Source organism: Martes martes, assembly GCF_963455335.1.
Source record: "Martes martes genome assembly, chromosome: 17".
Lineage (NCBI taxonomy): Eukaryota > Metazoa > Chordata > Mammalia > Carnivora > Mustelidae > Martes > Martes martes.
The window spans coordinates 1,461,095-1,471,967 of NC_137905.1; the positions used below are offsets into that span (position 1 = coordinate 1,461,095).

Below are 10,873 nucleotides of genomic sequence, written 5' to 3' on the forward strand. Positions count from 1 at the left end.
GGGCCGGAACCGGGGCAGCGGCGGCGGCGGCGGCGGCGGCGGCGGAGGCGGCGGCAGGCCCGGCCCGGGGATGGCGATGTTCCGCAGCCTGGTGGCTTCGGCTCAGCAGCGACAGCCGCCGGGCGGGCCGGCGGGCGGCGACAGCGGCTTGGAGGCGCAGTACAGCTGCCCGATCTGCCTGGAGGTGTACCACCGGCCTGTGGCCATCGGCAGCTGCGGCCACACGTGAGTGCGCCGGCCTCCGGGAGGCCGCGGGGCCGGCACGCCGCTGCGGGGAGGGGGCCGCGCCCGCCCCGGAAGGGGCCCGAGGCCCGCGAGCGCCCGGCGCTGCCTCGGAGCCAGGCGCGCGGAGGACTCGGGCGGGGGCGCCGGGCTCCCTGCGCCGCCCCGGCCGTGTCCTCTGGGCGCGTTCCTCCGCGTCCGCCCAGCCTCCCGCCCGCCAGTCCCGGGCGAGCCGAGCACCCCGTCGGCGCTGCGGGCGACCTGCAGCCCAGTCTGGCCCCGGGCCCCCTGGGATCTGCGGAGGGCTTCGGCGGGCCTAGCCGGGTACCCGGGCTGGCAGGCGACCTCTGCGCCGGCCGCCTGCCGTGCGGTCCCCTGGAGACCAGGGTGGGCGTTTGTAAATAAAGGCCTCGTGGCTCTTGCTCTAGCTCTTCCTCGGACCCGCTGTCCGCTTGTGTTGGCCGGAGAGGAGAGGAGTTCCCTGAAGTTAGGAGAGAGACTTGTCTGGAGTCTGGTGCTGTTTGTTTTGATGGCGAGACCTTGAGTCATACCCGTCATTGAGCAGCCAGGCGGGCTGGCCCTGGGGACCGGACACCGAGCACCCTGCGAGGGTTTCCAGCTGAACGCGAGCCTCCGGGGGGTCCTGCAGGGGTGTTTCAGCCACAGAAGCCTGAGGACGTGGCTCTCCCCCCAGCGGAGAGCTGCCCGAGAGTCTTCTGGGAGCTGCCAGCCTGGCTGGACAGGGCCGAGCTCAGTGTCTGCTCTCCGGCCGCTCCTGGCTGAGCAGTACAGGGCTTGAATGCAATGAGCAAGGTGGGAAGCGAGGTCAGGAGGGCCCGGTGCCAGCAAGCTGGGCTCCTGAGGGGGCGGGTAGGTGCCCCTAGAAAGTCTTTCAAAGAGCAGCAGCTGACTTGGGAGGTTCCGGATACAAAGCGGGGGCTGGGTAGGTGTGTGCCTGCTCCTCAGCCCGGGTCGGCGCCCCCTCCTCCTCCCGGGTCAGCCAGCACAGGCACCTGCCCACACTAGGGGAGCACAGCCCATGTCAGGAGGGGCCCTGTGCCTCACGCTGCTGCTGACATCTTGTCGGGGGCAGCCTCTGAACGGGATCCCTTTCTTGGAAGCGCACACCGGTGGGCGTGCTTGGGGGTGCTCTGCTGTCTTCGGTCCATCACTGAGAGAACTGTAAGGCTTGACCCAACTGCAGAAAGCCCTTCCTGGTTTCCGGATGGCTTCCCCTTGGCACCCACACTTACCCAGCCCTGGGCCACAGCATTTCCAGCCTCCGGGTGTGTACAAATCTGTACAGATTTTTTTTTTCCAGATAAGTCTTTTCTTAAAATGTGGTCGTTAGACCGCAGCACCGCGCAGAATTGCTGTGAAAGCGCCATGTTCGCTAAACCCTTTCCCCACCCATGTTTCTCTTGGCAGAATCCGACCTGTCTTGTTTCTGAGGCTGGTCCCACAAGAAGCTCCTCCAAGGCGTCCTCCTTCCCAGCTCTCTCTTCTGTCCCTGTTTCTTACTTTTCCCCAGTGTCTCGTTTGATGTCCTGAAGGCACACGTGCACACAAGCACAGAGGACTTAAGGGCTCGCACTTTTCCTTAAAAGAGCCTCTGGCAGTGTCGGTGTTGGTCCCGGGTAGCCGCCTAACCGTAAACAGTCTGCCTCCACGAGACAGTTTCTGGTGGTGCGAGTGGCCGTGCGTGGGCAGCACCGGACAGAAGAGGAGAGAGGGCGTGGTGGGGGGTTTTCGGTCAGAAGGCCGTCAGTGGGGCTTGTGGAAGAGCCCCCAAGAGCTCCCCGGGAGCCCCAGAGGAGGGCGATCATTTCTCATCTTCGGGGGACATATGGAAGCAGAGGCTGTGTGGCTACGGACGACCCTCTGTGGACCTTCCCCTGAGGGCCCGTGTGTGTTGGGGCCGGCTCAGCCTCGGGCTCCCCTGGCCTCCGTGCTCCTTTCGTGCTCTCTCTTCAGCGCTGTCCCCTGGGGCCTTCCGTGCCCCTGTCCCCACATGCAGTCAGTGAGCCGAGATCATACAGAAATCAGCGCTCACGTCTTGGGGGGAACGTAGGGAATGAGGAGGACAGGTGTGTCCTGTGTGCTCAGTGTGCCACTGCCCCGTCAGGTAGGTGCTGTCACTATTTCCTTTGTACAAGAGGCCACGTTTCCAGGGGTCCCAGCAAAACCGGAGCTAGAGCTCTGGCAGTCGGGCGGGCTGGCCTCTGAGCCCCCCGCCTCCCCCCGCAAGCGCCCTTGCAGCAGTGACCCTGGGGACCACTGAGCCTTGATGGCCAGACACACAGACCCACAGGGCTGCGGGCAGGTGCTTCCGGGTGCAGAAGGGAGTCTGCATGCACCTTCCCAAGACCCCCACCTCTGCAACTCCCTCCTGCTGGCAAAGAGGTGCCTTTTGCCTTGACCTGTGCCTTTGTCGTCAGAGATGTGGTCCTGAGGCCAGCACTGACGATGTGGTAGTCCGTCCCCTGAGTGCTCCCGGGGCCGTGCTTTCTGCGTGTGCGTTTTACAGCTTTGTGGAGATAGACTCTCCTTGTTTGAAGCACACACGTCGGCGTCCACTTAGTGTCTGCTGTCAAGCAGGCATCCCCATCGCAGACACAGCCGCAGCCGTGGACCTGCGCTCCGTCCGTGGACGGGTCTGTTCTGGATTTTCCATGTCAGCGCACGACCTGAGCTTGGTGGTCCCGAGGCCCCAGTGGCCGTGTCCGGTAGTAGCTCTCTCGTGCTGGGGACAGGCCGCATCCATGTGTCCCTTACCCGTGGCTCCTGCGGCGGCACTGCCGTGCACACCTGCGGGACAGCAGCACACTCTCCCCCCCGTGACTGACGATGTCAGAGACTAGCGTTGGCCGATAGGCCGGTCAGACCATTGGAACGGCAGGAGAGGCATCCTGGAAGGCTTGTCGGAGCTCCGGGGGCTGGGTGCCGGAGCACCTCTGTCCCACGCCTGCCGGGGTGCCCTGCGGGCCCTCCCCCAGGTGAGGATGTGACTCGTGGCCCATCCTCCTTCCCCTGGAGGACAGAGGCTCTTCCGAGGGTCCTCGTGCCAAGCCGGGCCTTCTCCCGTGCGCACGCTCCTGCAAGTGGTGACCAGCAGGTGGGGGTGCACCGGGAGCTGGAGGGAAGGTGGAGGGCCTGGGCAGCGGCTCTGCTGGTGGCGGAGAATGCCAGCCGCTTAGCTGAGCGGAGCTGAGTGGCCCCCACAGCATTTCCTAAGAAGCTGGAGCGAGCGGGTCCTGGGATCAGGTTCCCGCTTGCTGGCTGCCGGGTGCTCTCCAGCCTGGTGTCCGCACGGACCGAACGCCGCTCGTTTCTCTGCGGCACTGGCGGTGGGGCTCGGGGTGAGGGGGGCTCGCTCCTGCAGCCCAGGTGCGTCTGTGTCCGCTGGCCGGCCTCTTGATATGTCCTCTCCAGGGACGGCGCCAAGAGCCTCAGGCCCCTGGGGCCGTGGGTGTCCCCACTCAGCAGTCAGGGGCCCAAGCAAGCCCACTGCCATCATCACGCCTCTGCCCTGGCACTGTCCCGAGGCTGGTGACACTCAGCCTGGAGCTCTGTGGTTTCCTCTCCCAGCACCGTTGGTGATCTTGCTCTCCAAAGCTTTGTGCATATACGGTCTCCGGAGGCCTCCTGTGTCCCCCGTGTCCCCAGAGCACCTGGGGCGCTGGCATCACCGCATGGCTATAAGATGGGCAGGCCGAGCCTCGGGCTGGGCGCAGGGCCGCAGGGCCAGCACGGCTCCTGGAGAGCCCCAGCCCCAGCTCCACCAGCCTCCTGCACATGGCAGCAGGCCCCAAAAACCCACAGCCCAGAGGGGACCTGGGGTCGTCGTTTAGCCGGAGGAGCAGGAGTGACACTCTCCAGAAACGACAGAGGGGAGCTGCCCGTGAGGCTCAAAGCAGCCGGCAGCCCTCAGGCCTGTGTCCCGTCCCCCTGCAGGTTCTGCGGGGAGTGCCTCCAGCCCTGCCTCCAGGTGCCGTCCCCCCTCTGCCCGCTCTGCCGCCTGCCCTTCGACCCCAAGAAGGTGGACAAGGCCGCGCACGTGGAGAAGCAGCTCTCATCCTACAAGGCGCCTTGCAGGGGCTGCAGCAAAAAGGTACCCGACCCCGGGGCCCCCCGAGGTGGGGGCGATGGTCTGCAGCCTGGGAGACGAGCTTCTGCTCCCCGCTCCGAGCTCTCCCTAGAGAGGAGCCCGTGCTCTGCCCCTCCCCCAGGGCCTGCCCACCCCCATCACCCCCGCCCTGGCCTGGGCTCTGGCTCTTAGGTTGTTGTGGGGCTCATGGGGGAACACGGGAACTGAGCCTCAGCCCTGCCGATGGCAGGGGCAGGGAGGGAGGCAGGGTCCCAGGCAGAATTGGGGGCCCTCTAGTGCTGACCGCCACCACCCACCTGGCCTGTCTCTCCACCCTGCCTGGAGCCCCTCGCAACGGCCCAGCCCCAGGAGCTGATTTTGACTGCCATCCCTCAGCTCAGTGCAAACAACACCGTAGAAGGGGCCCCCTGGTTGCTGTGTTCTAGAGCTCAGGGTCTGGACATCCTGGGGCTACCCTGGGCTCTGCAGGGAGGCCGCTGGCCTCCTTCCCTGGCACACAGGCTTTCTCCCGATGCATCTCTTCTGGCTTCTTCGAGGACTGCCCAGCCCCTCTGCAGCCCCCCCAGGGACCCCAGCTAAGGTACGCTCCAGTCCCGTAGCTGGTGGCCAGAGGCACCTGCCGACGGTTGTGCGGAGTCTGCGTTGCCTTCCCTTGGTGCCTCTTTCCTGGCAGGGCTGCGAGGCCCCTGCTTATGCGGCACCGCGGGCCGTGAACGTCAGGGGCAGGGACCGGCCTGCTTCCCGGTGGTCCTCGCGGCCTCTGGAGCCTGACCCCGATGCTGCCTCTGCCTCTCTCTTCCTAGGTGGCGCTGGCCAAGATGAGGGTGCACGTCTCCTCCTGCATGAAGGTCCAGGAGCAAATGGCCAACTGTCCCAAGTTCGTCCCCGTGGTGCCCACGTCCCAGCCCATCCCCAGGTAGGCCTTCCCCACCCGCGTGCTCAGAGCCCCTGTGCCTTGTAGGGGCGGCTTGTGCCTGTGCTGCTGTCCCTGCAGGAGGCTGTTGCGTCCCCTCCGCGGACAGCCTCGCTACCCTGCACGAAGGGGACCCCAAGGAGGGCCCGTACAGGTTGCGGAGTCACCTCGCAGCAGGGGACTGTGGGGGGAAGGGATGGGATCCAGAGTGTGGGGGGAGCCGGGCAGCCACACCGCGGGTGGGGGGCGTGGGCAGTGGGGCCCCCACTCACCTCCCGCCACCGCCCCAGCGCCGTCCCCAACAGGTCCACCTTCACCTGCCCCTACTGCGGCGCCCGCAACCTGGACCAGCAGGAGCTGCTCAGGCACTGTGTGGACAACCACCGCAGCGACCCCAACCGCGTGGTGAGTGGCCCGGCCCCCGGGGGCGGGAACGGGGGCGGGGAGCGGGGCTGGCTCCCCCGAGCGTCGCTTCAGCCCGCGCCCGTGTTGCAGGTGTGCCCCATCTGCTCGGCGATGCCCTGGGGGGACCCCAGCTACAAGAGCGCCAACTTCCTGCAGCACCTGCTGCACCGGCACAAGTTCTCCTACGACACCTTCGTGGTGCGTGCCCCGCCCCGCCCCGCCCCTGCCGCCCCGCCCCGCCCCCAGGCCGGTGGCCCAGAAACCATGCCCCCCGCCGCCCCCACCCTGCAGACCCGCCGCACCCGACCCCATCGCCCCGGCCCTAGTTGCTCCTCTGTCCGTCTCAGGCTCCGGGCCGTGTAGCCTGAGGTGAAGGAGGCCCCTCCTCCCAGACCCGTTCGTGCTCATCTCCAGGCGGGAGTCAGCCGGGCGGTGCCCTCGGGGAGGAGCCGGCTGTGGATCCCAGGCGTGGGCAGCCCGTCCCACCACCCCATGGCCCTGGCCTGACAGCACTGTGCCGTTGGGGGGGGGGGTCTGGCCCTGAGAGGCGCCCGCGCATCCCCCGCCATCCCTTCCTGCCCTCCAGGATTACAGCATCGACGAGGAAGCCGCCTTCCAGGCTGCCCTGGCCCTGTCTCTGTCCGAGAACTGAAGGCACAGCCCAGCCCCTGGACCTGAGCCCTCGGGCCTCCGGGGACTGGGCCTCCCGCGCCTGCGCGGGACAAGGGGAGCCTCCTGTGTTGCGGGACAGGTGGTCTCCGAGCCCGCCAGGGCCGAGGTCCTCGGAGGGTGGACGCCCGTGCTCCTGGCCGAGCGCGGCTGGCTCCCTCGGTGCTTCAGGCTGAGCAGGTGGCCCTCGCTGGGCCCGAGAGCGGGGGCGGTCTGTCTCCAAGCCATGCTGTCCTCCTCCGACCCAGTGCGCCCCCGCGGGGTCCCGCAGGCCTGTGCGGAGCAGGAAGCGCGAGGGGAGCCCCGCCCGTCGCGGGGGGTGGCGCCTCCAGTTCGGCGGCTCGGGACTGGCTTTTGTGATACTTAGAATTCTGGCATTTTTCTATACTATCCTGCGTGATGATCTTTCCACATTTTATAGAGCAAAGACCGAGCAGTTACTGCTCGTACTGCAATACCCGTGTTTGACTAGACAATAGTATTTTTATGGAACATTTACAAAATTATATTTTTTAAAAAAACAATCAAAAATAAACAGTTGTGGGGTCTGCGCGGGGGAACGAAAGGCGTGGACGCCAGAGCCAGAGCGCGCTCCGGGGCTTTGCTCCGACAGATCCTGGCGCTGCTCTGCTGGGTTCCCCTTCCTAACTGCCAGGAGGAACACCCCCGCCCCGGGCTCCCAGCTGCTCGCAGTGGCTCCTGACTGCGCGGTCGCCCCAGCAGCGCCGGCCTCCTCCCACCGGGGTCCTGGCCCCAGCCCTGGCCCTGCTGTCTTATCCCCAGGCAGACCCCGAGCCTTGTCAGTAGGCCACCCCTGGGGATGACAGGTGGGGACGGAAGACGCCGTCTTACTCTTTGGGTTCGCGGCATAAATTATTGCTCTTTTAGAAAAACTTCAATAAAACATTTCAAAGCATCTGTAGTGACCTTGACCGCTGGGTTTCATCTGGGAGGGTGAAAAGCGGGTGGGGGCTGGGGTGCACCGTGACTTCCCTTTGCTTGAAGTCTGCAGGCGTGTGTCTGTCCCCAGGCAGCTCAAGCACTGTGGGGGGACAGTGCCGCCACCTGCCCAGGCCCCTCTCTGTGAGCATGGTGCCTCCCCAGGCTGCCCTCAGCCCCAGGCTCCCCCCAGAACACGTCCTCTCTCTCGAACCACAACAGTTTGCTGGTGACACATCTTGGCAAAAGTGTGCCAGGGTGGTGGTTTTCACCTCCTTCCTTGTCAGGAGATGGGGTCGCCTGAGGCCAGCACACTGGACTCATTGAGGCCTGCTCTGGGGGCCGGAGGGCCACCTTTGGGACACCCTCAGAGTAAAGTCCTGAGTCTCTGAGCAACAGCCCCTCTCCCCACGGCTGGTTCTTGCCGCTGGGCAGCTCTCTGGGCATCCTCCTAGTGCCCCAGCATGTGACCTCGGCTCCCCAGCCTCCCGTGGGGGCTGGCGGGCGGAAGGAACCATTCAAGCAGGAGATGTCCGGGGCGCCTGGCTGGCTCGGAGCCTGTGCTCCTGGTCTGGGGGTTCTAAGTTCCAGCGCCATGTTCGGTGTAGAGATTACTTAAAATCTTTAAAATTACTTAAAAATCTTTAAATGTGGGATGTGCAGCCAGAGGTGGTGCTCTGGGCCGCCAGAGCGGCTTCCCCAGGCAGGGCTGTGTTCCGGGCTGTTCCTCAAGGCAGGCGGGACTCCCGAGCTTGAAGCCACGGCAGAGCCAGGCAAACCGGTCCCACAAGCAGCCACTCAGAAGAGCGGTGACAGGCTGGTCACCCTCTTAGGACCCCCTTCATTAGGGGCCTCCAGTCCCACCCTCCCCTCTTCAACCCCACTGGTCGAGGGAGCCGGTGTGGTGGTGGGTCCCTGCTGCCACCCGAGGACACCTGTGGAACTCTGCCCTCTCCATAGAGCCACGGGGTGACAGCCACAGGGTAGTGTCCACACGGGACCTTTCATCCCCAACACCTCAGGCCCAGTGACTCGGAGTCCAGGGCAGTCTGCCCAGGGGAGGGCATCGAGTGAACCCCAACACAGCGTGGGGGGTGCGGGTGAGCTGGATCTCAGCAGACCCCATGGCGTCAGGGTGGGGGCGCTCTGGCTGAAAGCCACGGCGCAAACAGCCTCCCTTTACTTCGAATGAATCCTGGCGACAGTGGGGCTGTCCTGCCAGGCCTCCCCCTCAATCCGCAGGGCCGCCTCCAGGGCTTCCTGCCGTGTGTGTGCACACGCGCACACACACACGCACATGCACACGCACACCCATCTCCCGCATGGCCACACAAGGCCAGACAGCGGGGCGTCCTGGTGCCCCACCCGGAGTGCACACTTCCCTTTCACCCAACGGAGTCCACACGCATCTGCGGCCTAGAAAGCATGTCTTGGGGCGCCTGGGTGGCTCAGTGGGTTGAGGCCTCTGCCTTCGGCTCAGGCGTGATCCCATAGGGCTCTCTGGTCGGCAGGGAGCCTGCTTCCTCCTCTCTCTGCCTCTCTGCCTACTTGTGATCTCTGTCTGTTAAAAAAAAAATTTAAAAAAGAAAGAAAGAAAGCACGTCTGGATCTCAGGCACCTACAGCCTCCTACAATAGCAGGCAGGCAGGACCCCTGGAGGGCACAGCCCTCGCCACCCCCAGGCCCCTGAGCGCTGGTGCCGTCCTCAGCCCGGGGGCCTGCGGGAGCTGAATGCCTGTGAGTCTGGCCCACTGCCTGACCTAGCCGGGGGCACAGCCAGCGGGGCTCCCATGGGGGCCTCCTGCCGACTGTGCGGGTAGCCACCCAGGCCGCAGAGGAGGCGCTCTGGACCCAAGAGGCCGGCTGCGGACTCCTTACAGGCTGGAGGACACTCCAGGCCCTGCAGTCAGTGGCTTCCAGAAGCTAGGAATCCCGGACCTGGGACCCAGGAAGTTCCTGTCTGGCCTGGCCGGTGCACCCCCCCCTCACCCCCGCCGAGCGCCTTGCAGGGAAGTTGCAACAGAGAATTGAGCCGACAGACACCTCTCCCGCAAGCCTCCAAGGACAGGCCGTGCTTGCTGGCCTCTGCCCCCCGGTGGCTGGTGTGAGAAGCACAGTGTGTGCTGTGGGCTTGGCTGGGGGCTGGTCTGCAAGACGGGGACTCCAGCCTCTCCTGGTGACAGGCAGCATCATGCAGGTGGCCCTCCCTTCTCCAACAACCTGCTGGGAAAGAGGGGCCAGCTCCATGGTGCAGGGAGGAGGCAGTGAGGTGCTGAGTGGGGAATTCTGCCGTGGACCCAAGGGACCCCTCTCCTTGAGGCCGCGGGCATCCTGCTGATGCCTGACACCCATACCACTTGGGAACAGCGCCTGCGGCCTTACAAACACACGTGTGCACACACATGCTTCATGTGTGCACGCGGCAGGCCACAGCCCAGCACGTGCACACACCCCCGCTCAGCTCCCCACTGCTTTCTTCCCCTGCCGCCCCTAGAAACCCTCCTCAGGGCCCAACACTGTGCTCCCCAGCATGCCTAGGACACCATGTCTAGGACTCTCCTGCATGCTATGTGCATAAGCTGTGTGCAAAGGGACAATGTCCCTCCCTGTCTCACACAGGACATGTCTCCCAGACCCTAGGTTAAGAACCAGCCTCAGCTGTAACAGACCTCAAAATGGAATGAGCTCCCCTTCTCTGGGGGTAACCAAGCACACATCGGCCACCAATCTGACCAGATGTTGGGAGCTGGAACATTAGGTCTCAATTTCCACAAGGCCATGACCTCGGACGGCCACAAGGTTGCCCCAAGTCAGGACATGGCGGCCACAGCCACAGCCCAACAAATATGCCCTACGCTGGGGCAGGGGCTCTTCGTCCCTGCGGCTGGTGCCCCAGTGTGAGGGGCCGCCCCTCTGGGGTCCTGGGACAGCTGAGCCCCAGCTAGGAGGTCCAGCTCCAAGCACTGTTCCAAGAGTCTCGGTCCCGGGACTCTTGGGGTCCCCTCCCCAGAAGCTCACCTCTCCTTCAAGCCCCAGGGGTGTGCATGCCCAGGGCTACACTGTTTGGGGGTTCACAATGCCCTTCCGTCTCACCCAGCAAGCGCTGCTGGACCCCGCGGTGCACACGCAGGCACTGCACAGGAGTGAGGGCTGGCTCCCGGCTGGGCCCCCATCGGGATGCAGTCTGATGGGGAGCAGGGCCCCCCACACTAGGTCGTGAAACCCAACCAGTTAAAAAGTGAGCACGCGCTGGGGATGTATGTGTACAGATGTACGCAGAGTCAAGCACAACCTGTCTTACTGTTTGTAAGGCAGGAAAAAAGACTATAAAAACACATTCACATGAGAAGAAAAACTATCGAACCAGAACTACAGCAATGGCTCCCTGGTGCCTACCCTAACTGCCAAGCGAGGCCAGGCACCTGATAGAGGCAGATGGGAGGGCCAAGCCCCGCTCCCAGCCAGCTGTCCTCCCCAGGGTCTTGGAGATCAAGGGAAGCCTGCTGTGATTTCTACTGGAAGGCAAGGACCCTGGTCCCTGCTCTGGTTGAAAGAGGGGCCGTTCCAGGAGACTGGAGGGAAGCGGGTGGGCGTGAGCCCTAATTGCCAGGTAAAGC

General features: G+C 64.8%; 1 protein-coding gene across 2 annotated transcripts; it reads left to right on the forward strand.

Annotated features, from left to right (window-relative positions):
- The first annotated feature begins 8 nt into the window (after positions 1-8).
- RNF166 (ring finger protein 166) lies at positions 9-7,233 on the forward strand. Of its 2 annotated transcripts, XM_080829218.1 has the most exons (6): positions 9-225; positions 4,177-4,333; positions 5,134-5,246; positions 5,534-5,648; positions 5,739-5,846; positions 6,235-7,233. In XM_080829218.1, exons 1-6 carry the CDS (start codon positions 71-73, stop codon positions 6,298-6,300), a joined length of 714 nt encoding a protein of 237 aa, XP_080685344.1. In that variant the 5' UTR covers positions 9-70; the 3' UTR covers positions 6,301-7,233. The 2 variants fall into 2 exon arrangements, with proteins under 2 accessions (XP_080685344.1, XP_080685343.1); XM_080829217.1 differs by lacking the exon at positions 9-225 and having other exon boundaries at positions 3,358-4,333.
- Positions 7,234-10,873: the final 3,640 nt, after the last annotated feature.